The 22313-nt window shown below is 52.7% G+C and overlaps 5 protein-coding genes across 5 annotated transcripts; 2 read left to right on the forward strand and 3 right to left on the reverse strand.

Annotated features, from left to right (window-relative positions):
* Positions 1-2644: 2644 nt before the first annotated feature.
* Positions 2645-4640, reverse strand: BDP55DRAFT_409787 (CwfJ C-terminus 1-domain-containing protein-like protein). The gene is made up of 2 exons (XM_060567361.1): positions 4561-4640; positions 2645-4497 (listed from the first exon to the last, which is right to left on the reverse strand). Exons 1-2 carry the CDS (start codon positions 4575-4577, stop codon positions 2871-2873), a joined length of 1644 nt encoding a protein of 547 aa, XP_060433180.1. The 5' UTR covers positions 4578-4640; the 3' UTR covers positions 2645-2870.
* A 276-nt stretch (positions 4641-4916) lies between these two features.
* Positions 4917-12868, forward strand: BDP55DRAFT_725646 (down-regulated in metastasis; the record flags this gene model as incomplete). Its single annotated transcript, XM_060579034.1, has 2 exons — positions 4917-6295; positions 6346-12868. 2 exons carry the CDS (start codon positions 4917-4919, stop codon positions 12866-12868), a joined length of 7902 nt encoding a protein of 2633 aa, XP_060433181.1.
* A 117-nt stretch (positions 12869-12985) lies between these two features.
* On the reverse strand, positions 12986-13934 carry BDP55DRAFT_653303 (DNL zinc finger protein). The gene has a single exon (XM_060574176.1). The coding sequence runs from the start codon at positions 13743-13745 to the stop codon at positions 13182-13184; it is 564 nt and encodes a 187-aa protein (XP_060433182.1). The 5' UTR covers positions 13746-13934; the 3' UTR covers positions 12986-13181.
* A 532-nt stretch (positions 13935-14466) lies between these two features.
* BDP55DRAFT_409864 (Cullin family protein) lies at positions 14467-17759 on the forward strand. Its single transcript, XM_060567364.1, has 3 exons — positions 14467-14637; positions 14931-17200; positions 17255-17759. Exons 1-3 carry the CDS (start codon positions 14563-14565, stop codon positions 17427-17429), a joined length of 2520 nt encoding a protein of 839 aa, XP_060433183.1. The 5' UTR covers positions 14467-14562; the 3' UTR covers positions 17430-17759.
* A 2193-nt stretch (positions 17760-19952) lies between these two features.
* Positions 19953-21555, reverse strand: BDP55DRAFT_409809 (uncharacterized protein). Its single transcript, XM_060567362.1, has 2 exons — positions 21182-21555; positions 19953-21005 (listed from the first exon to the last, which is right to left on the reverse strand). The coding sequence occupies exons 1-2, from the start codon at positions 21259-21261 to the stop codon at positions 20210-20212; spliced, it is 876 nt and encodes a 291-aa protein (XP_060433184.1). The 5' UTR covers positions 21262-21555; the 3' UTR covers positions 19953-20209.
* Between the last annotated feature and the right edge of the window lie 758 nt (positions 21556-22313).

Below are 22313 nucleotides of genomic sequence, written 5' to 3' on the forward strand. Positions count from 1 at the left end.
ACGGACCCCAGCCTGTCCTTGTTCTCTATTTGTGCAGGGAAGGTCCCGTGACGCGAAGCCCGTCCCAGTTTCACGATTCAACGTCAGCTTTGACTGGTGTCGGCTTTTCCTTGACCTGAAGCGATGTTGAGGTTTCCTGTGACATTGTTGGTGTGTTTGCCTCGACCCCATGTCTAGCACTCTAGATGGCAGTTGGCACATCAGTCGGACTCTATCCCCCCTCCCCCCAAATGACTGGTGAAGCTTGAGGGATGACGTTCGTGGGTTTGGTGGTATGATGCAACTGAGCCTCATGGGGAACTTCCCAAGCGTCTAGTATTGCTATTGTGGCTCAGGCCCCTTTCCCATGTCCCGAAGCTAAGGTCGGAAGTTTACGTCTTAGTCGATACGTAGTCTCCGCGCTAGGATCTCTCTTTTTCTGTTGTTCTTTCTGTTGGCGGTTTAGAAGACCTATTGTTAGAGTCTTTTGGTTTGGTTGTTTTGGCTTTCCGTGTCCATGTCGCGTGTCTTTTGAGGCGAGGTGAGGTAAGGTAAGGGGGGACTTTGAGTCTGGGTGTTGATTGTTCTGTTGAATGTTCTAGCGTGGAAGGGTGGCTTTGTTCTCTCTTTCTTGTTTGGCCCCCCTTTTCCCCTTATCCTTCCGCTGTTTGATCTACCGTCTTGGTTCTTAATTTGGGAAGGGTGTCAAGATGTGGCTTTCCTCGAACCGGGGGGGGGGTCAAGCACGCGAGCGAAGGTGACGCAGGTTTAACGGTATTTCTTCATTCATTGATACGATTGTTTCCTACAGAAGAATGGAGAAGATGGGTCTCTTGGAGAATTCTTCGGGGGAGTAGTAATTATGGGATGAGTAGGGAGAGTCTCGACCGGACCTGGAGCTTAAGATGCTGGGCCCATTCGGTTCGCTCTATTGTGATACTCTCGGAACCGGGAATTCAAAGAGATGAAGAGAGACACAATGCAAATTAGGCGTAGGCACCTTTCCTTTCCCCCACCCTATCCAGTTGAGAAAGCACGCGGTGTGTTTGGCCGTTTCCGGCCAAGTTTTTTGACGTGTCGTGTCATGGTCAAGACTCGGTACGCACGACTCATAAACAGAACTATGCTCTAAGCAAACTTAGCGTCCGCTCAACGATGGGAGAACGACAAGTAAGAAATCCGAGCTTAGAAGCCGGCGGACACGTTTTGGTGGTGCGTCGCAGCGTACTATTGTTTGAAGCCATATGGGGGGATAAGCCAGTAAGCAAGAGAAACTAACAAGCCGCTCAGCAGCTTTTCTTCTGTTTCAATGGTTTTCCTTTGTCCCTTTCGTACTACGGACTCGCGCTGGGGGAGAGAATATCTACCTAGGCACGTGCTAGGTTAGCATCTAGCACCGACTAAGAAGAAGGGCGGCTTCGTGTCCCAAGGTTTCGACTTGTTTTTTTCCCGAATAGGAAAGCTCACCGAAGGGTTGGAGAAGGATGGAAAAAGAAGAAAGACGTTTTGCACCGGGCATTGGGACTGTTTGTTTTGGTTTGTTTGGTTCTTTGTGGCTTTTTTTTTTGAGCCGCTTCTCCCTTGCTTGGTGGCCCGGACGGGTCTCGTCAGTGGCTGTTTTTCCACCCCTCCCCTCTTGGGAAAAGCGAGTCCAAGCGAGGCCAGGAACTTCTTCGGGAAAGAGTTCAGCCACTCCGTTGTGGTTTACATTCCTCTCGAGTCTCGAGTGAGACTTTTGTCTCAGAGGCAGGAAATACCGTATTCAACTATCAGGCTATTGAAGTGAGTGCGGATGGGGCTACGGTGAGAGAGTCAATCCTTGTATGTGAAGACTTTCGTTGTCTACTCCTCATTACCGAGGGTTCTCATCTCAAGCTGGGTCTTTGTTTGTTTTGATCTTGAGCCGTGGAAGGTACCCGGTTTATGAATTAGGTCTGTTGTTTCCACTTCTCTGTTGCAACACTGCAAGGTAGGGTATCATACTCGGAATTCAGTCCCCAGCTGGATAGGCAACTTTGATCATTTCGGGAAGTTGAATAGCCTTGGCCATCTCAGTTGAATGTCACCGTGTCTCGAAGCTTATCCCGTCCAAGGCTAGAAACTTGAGAAATGGGGGAAAGTGGTTAAACGGTGAGAGAGGAGGGCTCAAAAAGAAAAAGAAAGGTCTTGGTCTCAAGCTCCCTTGCGGATTTGTCCCGGACAATCTCCACGTACTTAGGTACCTATACGAATGCTAGAGGAGGCAACAGGGGTCTTCTCCGCCACGGCAAAGACGGTCTTGCAAGGGAGAAGCTTATTTCAGGCCGAGAAGAAGACTTACATATTATTTCTTCTTCAGAAAAGAAAAAAATTGCCGGCCAGGTGGGGGGTTTAATGAGGTACTACGGTTGCTATGTTGCATCGCTGCATCGTTGGCTTCATCGTAAATTCGGAAGATGATCTCAGGGAGATTGGGATCCGTGATGGGATTCACGACTCGAACCACACGCCTTGGAGGAATGAACAGAGATGAGATTTGACGAGGGCACACGAATGGTGAAAACGATTCAGAAAACTTTGGGAAGCCTAATATGCCTGTGTCTATGAAGGTTGAAAGTAGCCCCTAAACGATGAAGCCATGTATGTACCTTTGCCCAATATCCCCAGTTCGAAAGAAGATATGGATAGATCTGCTCCTCATGATATGCCTCCGCTCGTGTAAAAAGCAAAGTTGGAAAGCCAAATGACAACCTCTCCCCACTACCGATCTGCTTATGTAGCAAAAATATGCAGGTTACCTGGGTATCCCCCAAACGCCGCCCATGCCAAATGCCATGCCAGAAAAACGATGTAATCATGCTCAAACTTGTCACGCGTCCCGACGTCGCCTCGATGTGTGCTGTACGCCTTCCTCACTGAAGCGCAAAATCCCATTCCTTGAAAGCCTCGCGGAGAGCTGCCACGTCCTTCTCCTCGTCCTCCTTGGTTTGCGTGCAATCCTGCCAGACGAAACGCTTCTCGAGACCGAGGAGCTTCGCCACAACCTTGCGCGGGTACTGCAGGTCGAAGCGCATGTTGGGATCGAGCTTCATGACGAGACTAGAGCCCTTAATCCTGTCTTCGCCATCGTCTGCCCAGATCCAGATGCGGAAGTAGTCACCAAAGTCAGCCTGGTCCTCGTACGAGATCTCGCGGCTCTCGAACTCGGGATACTTGAGATTCTCAGCCTCAACGCGGAAGCCGGCCTCAGCAAGACCCTTGTAAACAAAGTCTGCGGGAATGGGATGGAACTGCCAGTGGGCGTGAATGTTGCGGCCGCGGCTGATTTCCCAGGTGATGGCACCCAGCTTGCGGTTCGACTTCGTCGAGACCATGGCCTGAAGGGCCTCGCGAAAACGGGTCATCTCCTTGTGGGTCTTCTCCGCCTCCTCGGGAGCGTAGTTCTCGACGCCAGAGTGGTGAACGGTCGGTGTATGCGCCAGCGGCGTGATGATGACGTGGCCAGGGAAGTTGATACCGTGCTCCTGAAAGGTCTGGGAGGTGGCTAGAGGGCCCTTGGCAGTAGCAAGATAGCTGTCTTCGCCGATGGTGCAGACCATGTGGGTATCGAGGTTGGGGTTGCTCAAGCAGAAGAAGCACCGGTCCGGGCCGGGAGGAGGTGATTGACGTCGGCGCTTGTTTCCGCGGCGGTGATGGCGGCCATCGTCGTCTCCGTTGGCGAAGCGGCTGTAGGAGCCCTCGTCCTGCGCCCGCCTCTTTGGCTTTCTCTGGCTGAACGGCGTAAAGGTGGCGTTGGCGGGTTTCTCGACATTGGTCTCGTTGAGAGTGATTGTGAATGCATACAGCGCCTTCGCCTTGGTCGAATTTCCGTAGGGGGCCATCGAGATGAAGCGAGTCACCGCCGCGTCCTCTGCGCCTTCCTCAAGAGGGTGCACGAAAGGCTCTCGCTCGTAGAAGAACTCGGTGGGCGAAGAGGAAAAGTGGTATCGGGGTTTGAGGGTGGCACACAGCTCAGCAACTTCAGCCGTGCTCTCAATCGCTGCCTGGTTCTCCGGGACAAGCGCGACCTTGGACCCTGTCCAGACACTAGCTGGCCAGATGGTCGTGAGTAAGATGTCTGCCTTATTCGCTCCCTTTAGCGATTTAGCATCATCCGCGGTGTGGTACGGAAGGTGCTGCTCCTTCGACTGTCCGCCGACCACATCTTTGTCGAATTTCCCGCCGAGTGCGACAATTCTAACTCCCTCTGACGTCTTTGTGATGCTTCGTTTTCCGAGGAAGTGGAGGTTCTCGCAGATTTCCTCGTCGGCTTCGATCTTGGCAATGATCTTCGGAGGAAGGGGCGCTGTACCGACAGTGAAGTAGACAGGAAGGGGAACCTTCAGTTCGCCGCTGAGAATTGAATCAACCGTGCTATCGTCGTCGCTGCCAAACAAATTGCCTGTGACAATGGCAAAGCTGAAGCTGTTCTTGGCGTGAAGGGTCGCGAGCTTCGTGAAGGCAGGCAGCAGCGAGCCATTGAGGCTTCCCAAAACGATTCTGAGAGCTTTGATTAGTATGGATCTTTGCGCATTTTAGTTAGGTGAGTCGCGTGCTACTTACACCTTGGGTGCAGCCATCTCGCCTCTAGACTTTCGGGTGTAGGAATTGGAGGCTGGGTGGCTGAGGTTGTTGGAGGAAGCTTGGAGTTGAAGATGAATGCGACAGGGCAGGAAGATGCGCGCGACGAAAGTAATATGGGCCCTGTATATCCAAGCTCAACTATTGGACGGGACCCACTAATGATACAGCTTATCAGTTTATCGCAATCGGCCGACCTTTTGCCGACAGAAAAAAAGTTCAATTTTCTGGCTGAGCTACAAACGAGTTGGCGGGGAACTTTTTTTCGCGATCAAGCAGTGAAGCTGGGAGGCGATCACGACGGGTTTTTGCACACCACACCTGTCTAACCGCCTAACATGCCTTCCACTTCATCAGGGCGGATCACAAAGTCCCGAAAGGGCAAGAACTCGACTCCTCACCAAAAGAACCACCGGTGGGAGTCCTTCGCAACCAAAATCGCGAAACTCAACGCACTTGATCCTCTGCGAAAAGTCCGCCGACACGACCTCGAAGCCGAAGACCTCGAATCCACAACCTCCTACTTCCGAACCGGCCTGCAGAAATGGTCGGAACTTAATATCTACAAAGGCTTTTACGACTTGAAGACGAAAGCATGGTACATGAGCGAGAGTCTGGCCCAAATTCTGCACTTCGAAGAGAAGATCTTCGATCTGTTAGCCGAGGCGCTGGCGAAGCAGGATAAGGAGATGCTAGAGCCGGTCCTGGAACTCCTCACAGCCTTCGCGCATGATATTGGAACTAGGTTCGAAAAGTATTATGCAAAGTCTCTGGATCTCATTGTTGCCATCGCCGCCAAGCCGCAGGACGCCGACGTTATCGAATGGACCTTTGCAGCGCTGGCTTTCCTGTTCAAATACCTCTCGAGGCTAATTGTGCCAAATCTGCGACCAACATACGATGTCGTGGCGCCGCTCTTGGGAAAGACTCGCCATCCTCCTCACATTGCCCGTTTCTCCGCCGAGGCTTTGAGTTTTCTGATCAAGAAGGCTGCCGCGCCTGGAAACCGAGAGACCTCCCTCACCGCAATCGTCACCCACGCAAGAGACGACCTCCGAAGCACCGTCGGCGAACGCTCATTCCAATTGTACCAAGATGGTCTCATGACCATGTTCACCGAGGCCATGAAGGGCCCCGGCCAGACCATTCACTCGACCGGGCCGGCCGTATTTGTGTCTCTCATCAACGCGATACCTGAGACGGAAGCCGATCTCGCGCACACTACAACCTGGACCGACTTGGTATGCGGTGTTCTGACCAGTATTATCCACCACTCCAACGATAAGGACCTTGTTGTCGTACTCGAGGCGATTCAGGAGCAAGTGAAGGCGGCATTGAACGAAGCCAAGCCAAGCAAGGCTTGGAAGTTTGTCCCGTTGATCAGGGTTCTTGGGACAGCCGCTGGTGTTCGCCACGGAAACCGAGTCAGCAACTGGCCCGTTCTCGTTGAGAATCTGACCGCCATGCTTGACTCAATGGCACAAAACGCCCCTGAGGTGACAGAAGATAAGCTGAATCTTGTATGGAAACATGTCATCGTTCCTGCTGCGATTGTCTGGCATCAAGCACCAATTGATGCCCTCATCCCCTGCATCAAGGATTTCATGAATGCACTCCAGAGGGAGAGGCTCATGAGGTGGTACATCCCCTTTTGTGCTTACTTCTCCAACCTTGACTCGACACGATTCCGGAGTATATTCCAGACATACTTTCAAAGGTATGTGCCACCACTCAGCCACAAAACTTGTCGAAGCTAACCAGACTTAGATTTATCGTCAGTCACTGGTCCGACGGTCAAAACGAAGACATGTTGTGTGTACTCCTGCCCCGCATGGTGCAAAACGGGAGTCTACCTTCGCCAGGAGCAAAGGAGACTTGCAATCTCCCGCGCAGCTGGCAGGACCAGATCGTGTCAAAGTTTGAGCGCCTCGAAAGTACCCCCTTCCCCGAGCGCGGAGCGTATGATAAGGATCCTCAAACGTGGAGAGACAGATGCTTGCCAAAGTACTCTGCCTTATTGGATCTCCTTTTCTCGACGACCGTTCACCCCTCAGCCAACGCGAAGATTGCGGAACTCCTACTTCGGAAACTGAGGCTGGCACTCAAGCCTTCAACCACACTGGCATCAGACGAGGTTCACTTCAGCATCAGCCAGGGTTTCCACGCGTACTTGCGAATGAGTAAGGCGGCGGGCCCGGTTGATCCAGCCTTAGACCCGCTCCTACGTGCTGCTCTTCCCAGGTTCAGCCGTTCGGTGGGCTTCTTGGAGGCGTATCTCACCTATACTGAGCTCACACGAAACCAACCGCCTCCCGTCGATCGTCAGAGCAGTGATAGCAGTGAGGGCTCAGAAGAGGATCCGGTTGTTGAGGCCCTTATCGAAAACCTCTCGGCCCCTTCGCAGGAACTTCGTCTCGCATCTCTAAAGATCCTCCAGCAATTCGAATCACTTCCCGATGAACACCAATGTCTCACCCTCATGGTGGACATCGGACTTACGCCTCTGGAGCCTGCCACCCTGAGAAACATCGCAATGCATCTTCGCAAACTCGGCCAGAACTACTCACAATTGACCGAGAACTCATGGCTTCTCAAGGCGATTCCCTCCTTCATGTTCGGTATGTTGACAGTTAAGCTCTCCCCATTGTGGGACGACACCATCACAGCCTTGAAGCTGGTTGGCTCTATCAAAGCTGGCGAAGAGGCCATCGCGACAACCGCTTTGAGTTGGTTGGAGACTCCTTCTCCGAGATGGTCTGGACCAGTCAGCCAGCCCACACTCCAGGGTCGTCAGGCCACCACCGACTTTGATTGCCTTCACGTGCAAAAGCTCTTGAGCATGGCGGATGAGATGGAGCAGGTTGTGAACAACGCCATCGATCTCATGCTGCAGTCATTTGACAAGCAGCAAGAGACTATTGATGCTCACGCAGTCAATGCTAGAGCACAGGCACTCAAGGTGCTCACTGGCATGCCTCACTTTGCCGAGAAGCGTTCTCGCAAACTCGTACCCTTCTTCCTGGCTTGGGCTGCCGTTGACGAAGACAACTCGTCAGAAAGCCAAGAGGACGAGGACGCTGAGATCAAGGGCGAAGACTGGAACCTTCAAGATCGCAAGGGATTGGTCGGTGTTTTCGCTCTCTTCATCAACCCCAAGGTGCTCTACCAGCATGAAAGGGTGTACACTGCACTACTTCACCTCATGGAGAATGGTGACGTGGAGGTGCAAAAGCTGGCGCTGAAGGCCATCCTCGCCTGGAAGCAAGAGGGTGTTCGACCATACCAGGAGAACTTGGAGTATCTCCTCGACGAAGCAAGATTCAAGAACGAACTCACAGTCTTCCTCCAGGGTGAATCAACGATCCAACCCGAACATCGTGCAGAGCTTATGCCTGTCCTTCTGCGACTATTGTACGGACGGACCATTTCGAAGAAGGGTGCTGCCAGTGGTCGACAAGGTCTGCAAGCCACTCGTTTGGCCGTCCTGAGAAACCTCAGCGTTGAAGACACAGGAAGCTTCTTGGACATTGCGATCGGAGGTCTGAAAGGAGCGCGTGTCATTGACGACTCCGGCTTCCGCACCAACTTGTTTGACCGGGAAATTCTTCCTGTTCGCAAGCAGACTGGTTTCATGAACATGATGTTGCCTCTTATCAACGAACTTGGTCAGCATGTTGGCCCCTACGTTGAAAGGTTGCTCCATCCTATCCTGTACTGCCTCATCTTCGCCTCTCGACGACTCAAGGAGTCAACTACTGTCGAGTCAGATGAAGAGGTTGAGGAAACGAACGAGGCCTCTCAGGAGTCCCTGCTCAAGACCATTCGGACTGTGGGTGTCAAGTGTATCATCACACTGTTCCGCAACGCCCAGGACTTTAACTGGACGCCGTACTCTGAGCCCATTGTGAACGAGATCGTTACTCCTAGGATTGAGAAGCTCCCCGTTGAGACGGCTCAGTCAGTCTCAAGCATCATGCAGCTCCTGTCAACTTGGTCTCAGCTGCCAAAGGCAGCACTCTACATCTCGATCAATGATCAGGTTCTGCCCAAGGTTATCGAGTGCGTATCGGTGCCCAAGGCGAAGGAGAACGTCAAGATTTTCGCCCTCAGCATCATCCGCAACCTCATCAAGTTGGCCCAGGCACCTGCTGTGGAATCCGAGTTCAACGAGCTCATCCGCACTGAGCTTCTGGACGCCAACATGGAGTTGATGTTGAAGACTGTCACCACGACATTGGAGACGCAGACCATGAGCAACGAACTGCTCGAGTCTTGCATTGAAACGATTGTCGAGCTTTCTCCCCTCGTTGAAACCTCGGCGAACGTGCGCGAGACGCTCAAGATCGCAACCTTCCTCCTCAACCAGCCGCCGAGACGAGTCAACCCTAGAGCCAAGGGCAAGATTCTCCTCATTCTGGAGCGATTCATCACCATCCTCAGCTCTGAGGAGGCGGAAGAGAAGACTGCTGATATCGCCATCTTCGAGACCCTGTCTTCTCTCTTTAGCTACTTCAAAGATAGAGACAACAGGCAGGCTTTGGCCCGCGTCCTTACAGTTTTGGCCGACAAGGATTCCACCCTCCAGGAGATTGCCGAAATCTGCCGCGACCTCAATGCCTTCGCCCCGAACCGCATCGACGAGCCAGACTACGACAAGCGGCTCGCTGCTTTCAACCGGATCACAAACAAGGAAAGCCCCTTCACTGTCAAGCAGTGGCTTCCTCTGTTACACAACTTGATTTACTACATCCGCTCCGACGAGGAATATGGCATCCTGGCATCGAACTCTGCAGACTCCCTGCGCAAGTTTATCAGAGAGGTTGCGGCCTGCTCAGACGAGACATCCAAGAGCGGCTTCGAAACCCATCTGAAGACTATTCTATTGCCTTCAATCTACACTGGAGCTCGCGAAGAGTCTTCCATCGTCAGGAGAGAGTACTTGAGAGTCTTTGGCTACCTTCTTTCGCAGATGCCAACCTGGGAGCCTGTTGCGGATATGAAGGGGCTGTTGGTCAGCGACATGGAAGAGGAGACGTCTGAGTTGCCCTTCTTCTTCAACATTCTCAGTCCCGCGACGGCGCGCCAGCTAGAAGCCATCAAGATGCTGAACTCTGTTAACGATACCTCGGAGTTTGGCAGTCAGAACCTGAGCCAGTTCTTCATCCCTCTCCTCGAGCACTTCATCTTCGGCCGTGCTGAAGGTAGTGACGACCAAGGCTTGGGTGCCGAGGCAACCAACACGATCGGCAACTTGGCTCAATCTTTGGACTGGAAGCATTACCGTGTTATTCTGCAAAGATACATCAGCTACGTCGAGTCCAAGCCCAACAATCAGAAGCAGGTGATTCGACTGCTTGCCAAGTTCTGCGATGCTCTTATTTTCTCAGTTGAAGGCAAGGGTACCGAGGCGATGCAGATTGATGATGCTGAGACCTCCACACCTGTCAGCAAAAGACTTGTGCTCACAACGCCCGCGCAAGAAAAGCTCAGCAAGGACGTCAATAACCTCTTCCTCCCTCCCTTGATCAAGCATCTCCACGAGAAGGATGAGTCCGAGGTCAGTTACCGTGTACCCGTCGGTGTCATCATCGTCAAGCTCCTCAAGCTCCTCCCGTCCGAAGAAATGGGTCAGAAGCTTGCCGGCGTTCTTACCGATATCTGCCACATTCTGCGCAGTAAATCCTGGGATGCTCGTGAGATGGCCAGAGACACTCTTGTGCAAATCGCTTCGGTGCTCGGCCCGACTTACTTTGGTTTCATCCTGAAGGAGTTGCGCGGCGCTCTCAAGCGAGGTTACCAACTTCACGTCATGTCTTATACTCTCCACTCGATGCTCCTCAAGGTCATTCCTCAGTTCCAGCAGGGTGATCTCGACTACACTCTCAAGTCCATCGTGGCGATCGTCATTGACGACATCTTTGGCGCTACCGGTCAAGAAAAGGATGCCGAAGGGTATATCAGCGAGATGAAGGAAGTCAAGGCAAGCAAGAGTCAGGACTCCATGGAGCTCATTGCCAAATCGGCCTCCATCAGCCAGCTGGTCGTCCTCGTCCACCCCCTGCGGTCTCTCCTCTTGGAGAAAGTGGATCTCAAATTGGTTCGCAAGATCGACACGCTTCTGGCAAGAATCACCGCCGGTCTTATGCAGAATCCGGCTGCAGAGAGCCGTGACACTCTCATCTTCTGCTACGAGGTTATTCAGGAGGTATACAAGAGCAAGAAGCCCGAGGTACAGCCCAAGATCGACTTCCGTTTGAAGAAGTATCTCTACCAGAAGGGCGTGAAGAAGGACAACTCCGGCACCGCTGGGAAATACACCTTCAAGCTTGTTAAGTTCACCTTTGACATCCTCCGGTCGGTCTGGAAGAAGTACGAAAGCCTGCGCACCGGCGCAAACATCGCTGGCTTCGTACCCATCCTCGGAGATGCCATCGTCGGCGAGGAGGATGACGTCAAGGTTGCTGCCTTCAAGCTTCTCACCGTGCTTGTCAAGGTGCCTTTCAACAACGACGAGGACGTTCAGCTTTTCAGGGTTGCAGTCAAGGAGGCGACGAAGAGCATCTCCATGTCAACCTCAACCACGACCGATCTGTCGCAAGCGGCTCTGAAGCTGCTTTCCGTTGTCCTCCGCGAGCGCAAGGATATCCCCGTCAAGGACGCCGCTATCGATATGCTCCTCGGTAAGCTCAAAGACGACCTGACAGAGACCCTTTACCGTCACGTCACCTTCAACTTTGTGCGCTCTGTTCTCGAGCGCAAGATCGAGACGGCAGTTGTCTACGATACCCTCGATTACGTAGGCACTGTCATGATCACGAACGACGATAAGGATACGCGTGATCTGGCGAGAGGCGCCTTCTTCCAGTTCCTCAAGGACTACCCACAGAGAAAGGCCCGCTGGGTGAAGCAGCTCAACTTCGTTGTCGCGAACTTGACATACGAGCGCGAGGGCGGCCGTCTGTCTGTCATGGAGGTCGTCCACCTGCTTCTCATGAAGTCTGCGGACGACTTCGTCCAGGAAGTCATCTCCACTTGCTTCTTGCCCCTGGTTATGGTGCTTGCCAACGACGACAGCGAGAAGTGCTGTCTCGCTGCGGGAGAACTGGTCAAGGAGATGTTCCGCAGGGCCGATAAGGAGAGAACGCAGAACTTCATGACGCTGCTCCGATCATGGGTTGAGCAAGAAGACAACCAAGCGGTAACCAAGCTGTCGCTGCAAGCTTTCGGGTTCTTTTTCGAGGCCAAGGAGCCCTCGACCAAGCACAAGAAGGAGTTGGAGTTGGTTCTTACCAAGATTGGAGAGATTGTGGGAACAGGCGACATCCGCGTTGCCGATGAGGACCTTGTCAACACTGTTCTTCGCGACCTTCAGGTTCTGACGGAGAAGTACCCAGCCAGGCTCTTGTCTACCGAGTCTAGGGATCTCTGGGCAGATGTCCGCGGTTGCCTCGTACACCCCGAGAACTCCGTCAAGCTTAGCGCCACCAAGGTACTGAGCACGTTCCTCGCGGACTACGCCGGCAAGTCAAGCAAAGCAGGCGAAGTACTCCAAGGATCTCACGGCCTGGACCTCGAGCTCGAGGACCTAGAAGAGCTCGTCAGGCTGACGCTCTACGCCTTGAGAACACCAGAGATTGACGACGCGCTCGCCGAGGAAATCAAGCAGATCCTAATTTTCCTCGGCCCACGCCTACCCGTCAAGGTGCAAACCGTGCCCGAAGCAGACACTCTGGGCGACCGTGACGAAGCCGAGGCGGAAGAGGACAGAATCGAAGAGCACCGCAAGGACCTGCAGTACCTCTTCTGGAAGCTCTCGTCCATCCTGCGCAAGGACGTCCGTCCCAAGTCGACCGCTATCACACCCAAGACCGTCGCAATGGAAGTGCTGGAGACGATCTGCCGTCGTGTTCCGCAAGACCACCTCGAGCCCTCGTTCAAGACGATCCTCTACCCGCTGCAGAACCTCACTGACCCCAACATCCCCGTGCCCTACTCGACAGATGAGCTCTTCAAGACAAGACTCGAGGCGCTCAAGACGAGGGCGCAGATCCTCATGGACTCGTTGCAAAAGAAGTTTGGCACGGCTGAGTACACGAAGCAGTTACTGTCCATCAGGGAGGAGGTGCGCAACAGGAGACAGCAGAGGTCGAGCAAGCGCAAGATTGAGGCGATTGCGCAGCCGGAGAAGTATGGTCGGGACAAGAGGAAGAAGACGGAGAAGAAGAAGGAGAGGAAGAAGGTTAGAGGCCAGGAGCATAAGCAGCAGAGGCAGGCGTACAAGGGGTGGTAATCATCGTCAAAAGCAGTCTGCATGGGATGGCGTTTTTTGGGAAGGGGACAAAAAAAAAGAAAGGGTACTAAAGGTGTTTTTGAAAGGGTTATATTTATATAGTACAGGGGCTGACATTGCCCGTTCATATGTGAGATCTATTCTGTTGTTACAATATGTCCCGCCATTTTGTGTGTTCCCATGAGTGTTGATGGGTATCCTGAACGCCTTTGTATGCAGTCATCCAATCCATTGGCAAATCAAGGCCTCAGTCGCCCTCACCGAGTCTGCCACAAGTATCGTACAATGTTTACAGTTCGTTTCCCAAGAGCCTTCAAGCAGACCCATCCTTCTTCACCTCCGCAGCCTGAGCCTCAGCCTCAGCACCACCACCGCCAGCGCTCTCATCAGGATAAAACTCGATATCGCCATCCTCGCCCAATGTGCCCCTCTTAACGAGTCTGCCCTTCTCGCGCATCAGGTCCTCGACAGTGACCTTGCGATCGCCAAAGATGCCGAGGTGGTCGCTGATGATGTGGCGGTTTCGGCACGACGGGCAGGTGATGAGGACGGAGCCGTGGTGGTAGCCTTGCTTGGAGACTTTGTGGCGGGAGCGGGTGTCGCACGGCACGCAGGTGAAGTCGAGCTGGTAGTGCGGTGAGGTCTCCATGCGCATCTGGGCGGGTGTCTTTGCTTCGGCTTCGCGCGCGGCTTTGGGTTTGGGGACTGTGTGGGCGAAACGGGCGGCGATTGTGGGTTGTAGGAGGGATGGTTGTTGTCGTGAGCGTTGTTGCTGCAGAGCTGAGAGGATTGGGCTGCTGCGCTTCAAGGGCGAGACGCCTGGGCGAGCTTGTCGCAGGACGGGCGTGAATCTTGTGAATGCTGAGCGGGAGGCCATTGTGATGTGTCGTCTGCGTTTTCAGAAGGAAGGATGGTGGTGGAAGTGGTGTTGGTGGTGGCTCTGCGTTGGATTGAGGCCTGCGGTGTAGGAGTTTGTAGGAAAAGAGCTAGAGCTTGACCGAGCTGTTCTCAAAGTGGACTGGGAATGCCGTCATTTTTCTGGAGTGTCACTGCTCTTTAATTTTTTTCCTTCCCTTGTTCGGAGTAGACTTAGAAAACGATGGAAACGTACGCCACATGTGGCGCAAACGGTTATCCAGTGTGCTTACCTTATCACCGCAAGCCACTCCTGGCTGATACGTGGCTGAGGTGCAAGGATCAAGGATTAAATTGATTGGATCCAACAGCCCGGTCGCACCTTCCGCCTCGTGTGTGGAAAGCGCGGACCATTCCGGCCTCGGGGCTCCGCAGCCTTGCCCTGCCGTGGCCCTCTCCGAACTTGCGACTTACATCCCAGGCCCAGATATCTCCTTCCTCTGCGATGCCTTGTACCAAATCCCACCACTCTTGCCGCAGAATCCGTAGTCCTTGACGCGGTCGACTTCTTCTGCACTGCACCAGCCAGGCTGTTCCTTTTTTCTTCTTCCTTTCACGAGTTTTTCCTTCTGGTTCTTACGAAGCATAGCAGCCTGGCTCCTCTTTTTTCTTAGAGTCCCTCAGTTGCCCGCCACACTTTCTGAGGAGAGCTACCCCGCCGCCATCGACTCAGGTTTCCCACGATAGCTTTCTCGACCTGAAACGACCGACCAAACCACGACCGAATTTCGCAGCGATATTGCGGATACGATTTTAAAACAGATACAGATACATACACCATGATTTCTGGTAGAGGTGGAGGTGGTACGGCCATGCGGGCCGGTCGCATTCGGCCCCCGCGCCGCCCTGGACGGGTAAGTCTTTCCGATTCTAGCGACTGGTGTTGACTGCCATTTGTGCGTGTGTGTGTGTGTGTGTGTGTGTGTCTGTTGGCTCTTGCGCATTCTGTGATGATGGCTCCAGCGCCGCCATGCGTGTAATGTCTTTTACGACTTCATTTCTTGCATGCTTGCCTCTGTTCAATCCACACCTACATTGTACATACTATTTAGGAACCACCGGGTTGCAAGACTACCGCCGGGATGCTTTGGATGAAGATCACCAGCCGCTGGCAAGACTTTCAGAATGAAAACTAACAGGTCAAAAGCTCACATCTGGCATCGACACGAGCGATTTCGAACAGTGCTGGGATACACTGAAGCAAGCCTTGACCGATATCCACAACCAAAACTGCAGCACCCTCTCATTCGAGCAGCTCTACCGAGCATCCTACAAGATAGTGTTGAAGAAAAAGGGCGAGATGCTGTACGACCGCGTCAAGCAGTTTGAAGAGCAGTACTTCTCTGAACACGTCATTCCCGACATCGAGAAGCTGGTCACGGCCAACCTCGTTAGCGCCGCAATGGGTGGTGCGGCTACCTCGGTCAATGAGCGACGCAAGATGGGCGAGCACTTTCTGAGCGGTGTCAGAAAATCATGGGAGCATCACAACACGTCAATGAACATGACGGCTGACATCTTGATGTACCTCGACCGTGGCTACACTCAAGATGCTCGTCGGCCGTCCATCTACACCGCCACGATTGGCCTGTTCCGTGATCACATCCTGCGAGCGTCACTGAACTCAGGGGGTCAGTATACTGTATTCGACATCCTCAACTCGGTTATCCTTGATCATGTCAATATGGAGCGAGATGGCGACACCATCGATCGGCATCTGTTACGCAACATCATAAGGATGCTCGATTCTCTCTACGAATCCGACGAGGAGCAAGAGGCAGAGAAGCTGTACCTGACAGTCTTCGAGCCTGCTTACCTTGAATCCGAGCGAGAGTACTACAAGCGCGAGTGTGAACGCTTGCTTCGGGAGGCTGACGCCGGCGCCTGGCTGCGACACACTCAACGCCGACTACAAGAGGAAAACGACCGATGCGATACTACTATCCATTATGAGACGAGAGAGAGATCCATCAAGGTCGTTGAGGAGGAGTTGATTTCAGCGCATCTGGATGACTTTTTGAACCTCGAGGGAAGTGGGCTCAAGTCTATGGTCAACTACGACCGTGAGGAAGAGCTATCCATTCTCTACCAGCTGGTATCGAGAGTTGACCCCAAGAAGACATCTTTGAAAAAGATTTTGTCTACGCGGGTGGTCGAACTCGGCCTTGAAATTGAGCAGATGCTCAAGGAGACGAATTTCTCTGCAGCAGCTGCGCCGGCCGATGGAGAAGATAATGAAGGCGGAGAGAAGGCCAAGGCACTCAGCTCTTCGGCTCAGCAGACAGCCGCGGCGATCAAGTGGGTTGACGACGTGCTTAAGCTCAAGGACAAGTTCGACAATTTGTGGAAAAAGTGCTTCCAAGAGGATTTGATCATTCAAACCTCACTTACAAAGAGCTTTTCCGATTTCATCAACATGTTCACCAAGAGCTCCGAGTACGTATCGCTTTTCATTGACGACAATCTTCGACGCGGCATTCGTGGCAAGACTGAGACGGAAACTGAGGCGGTGCTGGAGAAGGCCATTACTGTCATCCGGTATCTCTCAGACAAGGATCTGTTCGAGCGTTACTACCAGAAGCACCTGGCCAAGCGTCTACTCAACAACAAGTCAGAAAGTCATGATGTTGAGAAGTCGATGATTTCTCGAATGAAGCAGGAGCTAGGCAACCAGTTTACAGCCAAGTTCGAGGGCATGTTCAGAGACATGGAGTCGTCTGCCGAGCTGACTTCAGGCTATCGCGACCATATTAGGGGACTGGGCGATGTGTCTCGGAAGCAGATCGAGCTGGGTGTCAACATCCTGACTACCAACTCATGGCCCCCCGAGATCATGGGTCGCACATCACAATTTTCTGAAGGCGGTGGCTGCATCTTCCCTGAAGAGATCAAGCGTCTCCAGGAAAGCTTACTTAAATACTACCTCACCAACCGCAGCGGCCGCAAGTTGACTTGGCTTGGGTCGACTGGTAGCGCCGATGTTCGTTGTACCTTCCCCGCGGTCCCAGGAGGCAAAGGCCCCCTTGCCCGCGAGCGCAAGTACGAGATCAATGTGCCGACGTACGGCATGGTCGTCCTTTTGCTGTTCAACGAGCTCGAGGAGGGCGATGAGCTTTCGCTTGAGGAGATTCAAGCCAAGACCAATATCCCGATGCAAGATCTTGCGAGAACTCTGACTTCTTTGTCCATCGTCCCCAAGGCCAGAGTGCTCGCCAAGGAACCCGCTAGCAAGGGCATCAAGCCTGGCGATAAGTTCAAATTCAACGCCTCTTTTGTTAGCAAGACCGTCCGCATCAAGGCGCCCATCATCAACGCTACCAGCAAGGTCGAGGGCGACGATGAACGAAAGGCAACTGAAGAGAAGAACAACCAGACTCGAGCCCACGTTATCGATGCCGCTCTGGTCCGCATCATGAAGTACGTATCCTACGCTTGGCTGTCTATCTTCTGGCTTTACTAATCTTATCATAGGCAACGCAAGGAGCTTGGTCACTCGCAGCTCATTACAGAGGTCATTGACCAACTGAGTGGTCGCTTCAAACCCGAGATTAGTCTCATTAAAAAGCGAATCGAGGACTTGATCGTGCGAGAGTATCTCGAACGCGTAGAGGATGCTTCGACGCCGACGTATCGCTACCTCGCATAAGGAGGAGAAGACCCCACCGGTCGCCTTTGGTGCGGCACAAAAACGATGGACACGATTCTCATGATATAGGGATGTTAGAAGGGCATTTATGGCTGCATAAGGGAGGGTTCAAGGGATTTCTTCAAAACCAGGCATGGCGTTTTCCAGGTGGATTGCTTAAGAAAAATGCACATCATTCATCCGGATCGCGGACATAGGGACGGACGGGAGAGAGCTATCCCCTAGGTGGATGTTGTGGGTTTCCGGGGATTTCGGCCTTTGGGTGGTCCAGGTAAACACGGCTTCGTTGAAGCTACTCTTGATCAAAGGCAATTGAGTTTCAGATCACTGGCTCCCCGGTGACTAGCCACGGGGTTTTGATCTGGAATCGAATGTACATACTTTGCTTCTTTTGCATGTACAGAATTATAGGACTACTTGATATGAATGACCATGACACAGCTTCCGCCGACGTGTGCTAGTGGATTATACGCACACTCGACAGCTGTGAGGTCTTTTGAGCAGGTTACTCGAGCAGGTCACGACCGTAAAGCAGAGATTCATCTCAAGTCGACATTGACGAGTGCTCCCTGAATGCTCCGTGATAAACTCGTCTGCTCGAAACCAACTTCATATTTTCGTCTCTTGCGTTTCTCGTCTTGACGATAATCCAAAGGTGGATGGGATCAACAGATCGCCCCAAGGTTATCGCCCTTTTAGAACACGAGCATATCTGGCCCCCAAACCTATTCAACCTTGCAGAGAAGACCCTCGAAGCTCAACATTCGTGCCGTCAACTTTTTGCGCAAAGACATTTCAAGGTTGCCCGGTATTCCCATTCAGCCCAGCCTCAGATCTATATCTCACCCTGTAGTCTCACCGTCACAAGGAGCCACTTCATCGCTTCCATCGCGGGTCTCTTGCCATGTTTGACGAATAATGAAACGAGGTGCGTTTCCCCCAGTTTGCGCAGTTTGATCGTTCATTCTTTCCCCCGAGTGTTGGTAGGTTTGCACTGGCGAGACTGTCCACAATGAACAAATGGGTCCTATTCGTCTCTTACAAAGCGCTCTTCTTCTTTTGATTGGGAAAAAGATTTCAATTCGATCAGCGCCCCGGAATAGCGTCGAATCCACTTATCCCGGGGAGCACCCCAAAATGGCGGGTTGGATCTTTGCGAGACGACCACCAACGAGGTAACACCAAACTGGAATATCAAACCCGACAATGCTCCAACAGCAGCAATACCAACGTCAACCAACACTAATAGGAAAATTGGGGACCTTGAATTCCCATTTCAAGTTTCCAACGCCTCCCATCCCACCCTAAAGAACAAGCTGGAAAACTGGATTAAAAGTAGGCACACACTGTAAGAGGTGAGAAATCCGGAAATTCTGATCTCGATCATGGATGGGGGACTGAGGATGAGGGATGGGGAGATGCATAGAAATGCCATTAAAGCCCGCAGAGAGCAGGCATTATATTACAATCTACACACCTGTTCACTCCCCCCCCCCAAAAAGCTGCAGGAATAATCTCACTGCTTTCTCGATTCCCTCGCCAATCATTAAGAGGCCAGTATATGCAGCAAGATGGAGACCCGATCCGTGAACAGGTTACCCAGATTTCGGAGGCTGAGCTGAGCACCACTCACACTCACACATACCTTACATATCCATCCACACGCACACAGCAAACCATTAACCGTTCCGGCCGGGCGCCCGTACCTAGCTTTTTTCCCCCGTACATCAGACCACCACCTCACACCCCCAAACGCACACCCATCCTGCAGTCATTTTCATGCCTTCGGCCAAACCTATCAACATGGCAATGCTAGCACAGCGAATAAACTAAACAGCTAACATAATTCATCCGACAAGTTGACTAGAGTTTCTTGACAGTTCAGACACGTGTGAGAGATAGATAGCGGTCTTCTCCGGGAAACTTTGAGCGCGCATATCTCGACAAAGTTTCCACCAGGTTCGTTGTGGAGTTTGATGATGTGTGGGATTCCGGGGGGCCCGTCCATCTGGCATCGGGGCGCGTTGACCAGCTTGCGATCAGCGCCGGACGGGGGGTGTTGAGGTATGGTATCCGTTACTGGATTACTCGAACGCTGGTAAGCAGGTACGCAGGTAGGGGGGAGCACCTCTGCGAAAACGAGGCGATGCGAAAGGGATGATGATGAGACGAGACGAGATGAACGGCGGGGTCGTCTCTTCGGAAATTTTTACACTGATCGACAAAAAGTCGCTCTCATCCGACAGCCATCTAGGTTTTTCATACATGGCTTTAGTTCAGTATCCCAAGGAAAAAGGCGGGAAGAAACAAGAATCCTGATCGTGTCATCATTCCTAATAGAGTGCCAGCATGGCATGAAGAAAGGGATAATAAAGGGCCGCCAGAACTGCCCACCTAGACAGACGGAGAAAAGTCCGTCCAAGAAGATGGAGGGGAACAAAGTCGCTGAGTCCTACTGACAAGAGGCCCAAATGGAGCGACGATGCCAGACTCGAGAAAATGAACAGACTCCCGCAATTCCCAAAATACCGTAACCCAATCTTAATACTTCCCGCCCATCCCCAATCGAATGACAGGAGCAGGCTCAAACTGGGCCTTTGCAAAAAGAAACGCCAGTTCCTCCATCCCCGGAAGATAACTTTTTAATGCGATGAACAAAAAAACAAAAGAACTCCGATTTTAATAGCCCGTGATCCCTTTGGCGTGGCGACGCAATGCAAATGGGGGTGATGAACGATCCGGTGAGACACAAAAGACAATGCTGACGCCGCGATGCATCTTCACATGTTATGCTGCTTCTCGCGAAACTCGCGCCGTATGTCTTCCACCTTGGACCCGTCCCGCGGACATGACCACCCGCTCTCCTCGATCTTGACTCTGTCGAGGCACTTGGAACACCGCCACCACTTGGGATAGATCTTGCGCTCCTGCAGCCACGCGACCGTCATCTCAAACGTCTTTGCGCTCACGTCTTCCTTGTGGACGTCGGTAAGGTGAATGCGCAGCCGGTCCTTGCGGTTGAACGGTTCGTTCTTGCGGTTGCAGGCCGGGTAATCGCAGAGAAAAACACCGGCGGTACCGTCCTTGTTGCTAATGCTATTGTTGCCAGCGCCGTTGACGCTGTTATTCCTGTTTCCTTGCGCCGCTGTACCTGTCCCCGTAGCCCCCGCCGCTCCTGCGCCCGCGGCCTTGCCCTTGGCCTTGCTGCTGCCGGCTGGCGGTTTCTTGGTCGTGATCTTGGGGCTAGGATTGCTTGTACTTGTCGCGGGTGTGATATCTTTTAGGGAGAGTGCGGGAGAGGGCGCCGTGGTTTGGCTGTCGACATGAGCCTGTTTGTAATGCTTGTCAAGGTCGACTTTGCGCTTAAATGGCTTCGAGGGACATGCCGCTGATAAACAGGTCCATTCGATATCTTGGGGTTTTTGTATAGGCGACTTGCTCGTCGCGATGCGCGGTACTACGTTGGGGAGCTCTTCTGAGGGCGAATGCTGTTGTTGCAGTTGCCAGAACCCGCCATCGTCGGTCAATATGTAGTTGTACTTTGAGCAGTCAAAGTTGGGATACGGTAGCTCGGCCCTTTATGGTTTGGTGACGAGGAAGGGTCAGCATTGAGAATAGAGAGCTCGCGCATGTTTGCAACTGTCGGGTGAAATGACGGAGGAAGCTCTCCTGGATGCGCTCCCAATCGGTGTGAAAGAGGGAGAAAAAAGAGATGGTGGCAGATGTGCTGTTGTCGTCGAACTGGGACTTACCACGGCTCGATGGTGGGCATGTTTGCGCTGCCTTTGCTCACGGCGGCGTGCGGTCGTTTTGCGGCTGTTGAAGGGGCCATGATGAATGTGGTTTCTTTGCCCGGGGATATAAATCAGCGTTCTGTCTCTCTCTTCTCTCTCTCTCTCTCTCTCTCTCTCTCTCTCTCTCTCTCCATAATCCCAGCATTGCGAATCTGTCCTCTCCAATCTCATCCCGCCGCGCGCCTCGTATCGCCCATTTCCCGTGTTTCGTAGCAGCCCTACAGTCGATCCAAATCGTCGGCAATCGAGAGAATGCAAACAAAAAAGAAGGAAAAATCAAAGGCAATCAATTGAACTCGGGGAACGCAGAGAAAGAGAGCAGAACAAACCTTCAGGCTTGGCGAGAGACATAATAGCCGCAGATGCGCGGTGAAAGGGAAAAAAGGTGAGATACGGGAATTCGGTACGGCGAGACAGAGAGCAATCGTCGTCCGTGTCAAGTGAGACTCAGACGGGTCACGGAGCCGTCATGGGAAGGGCAGACAGGTGAACGAACGGAAAGGCTGGGATGGTTTGGTATGGCGTGCCGTTGTCGTTGATGATGATGATGATGATGATGAAGGAAGGAAGAAGTTGGGACGTAGGGATCATTTCATACCGTGCCTCCAAACCCCCGACGGGACAGGATGAAAATAGTGAGTTTGCGAACAGGACGGAAGGTCTTTAATGCTCGGTTGTTTGTTCGTTCCTTCCTTTGGGGACCAGGAGATGAATATTGCTTTTCTCCTCTCCTCTGTTCTCCTCCCCTCCCACCTCCCTCCCAGGGCAAAGCCGCAACACAACACAACACACCAGCAAACCCAAACCAACCAGCCCGAAGCCGGGCGAACCAACCAACCCAAAGGGAAGAACCAACTTAGTACCTACCTACAACGGTCAAAAAGAAAATGAGAGAATTAAGAGCAAGAGAGGCAAAGCAGGAGTGGCAGCAGCAGCAACAATAGCTGTAGCAGCAGGAGCATGAGGATCAATCGGGCCAATTCCAAGGGACCAAAGAGACTAGGTTGAGCAAGGTCCCAGGTTGGTTCAGGTACGGCGGCCGTTCGTACGGCACAGCTAAAGTACTTTCGCTTATTGGGGGGGAGTAAGT

This window comes from Colletotrichum godetiae (assembly GCF_030913485.1).
Source record: "Colletotrichum godetiae strain CBS 193.32 chromosome Unknown BDP55scaffold_8, whole genome shotgun sequence".
NCBI classification, from domain to species: Eukaryota; Fungi; Ascomycota; class Sordariomycetes; order Glomerellales; family Glomerellaceae; genus Colletotrichum; species Colletotrichum godetiae.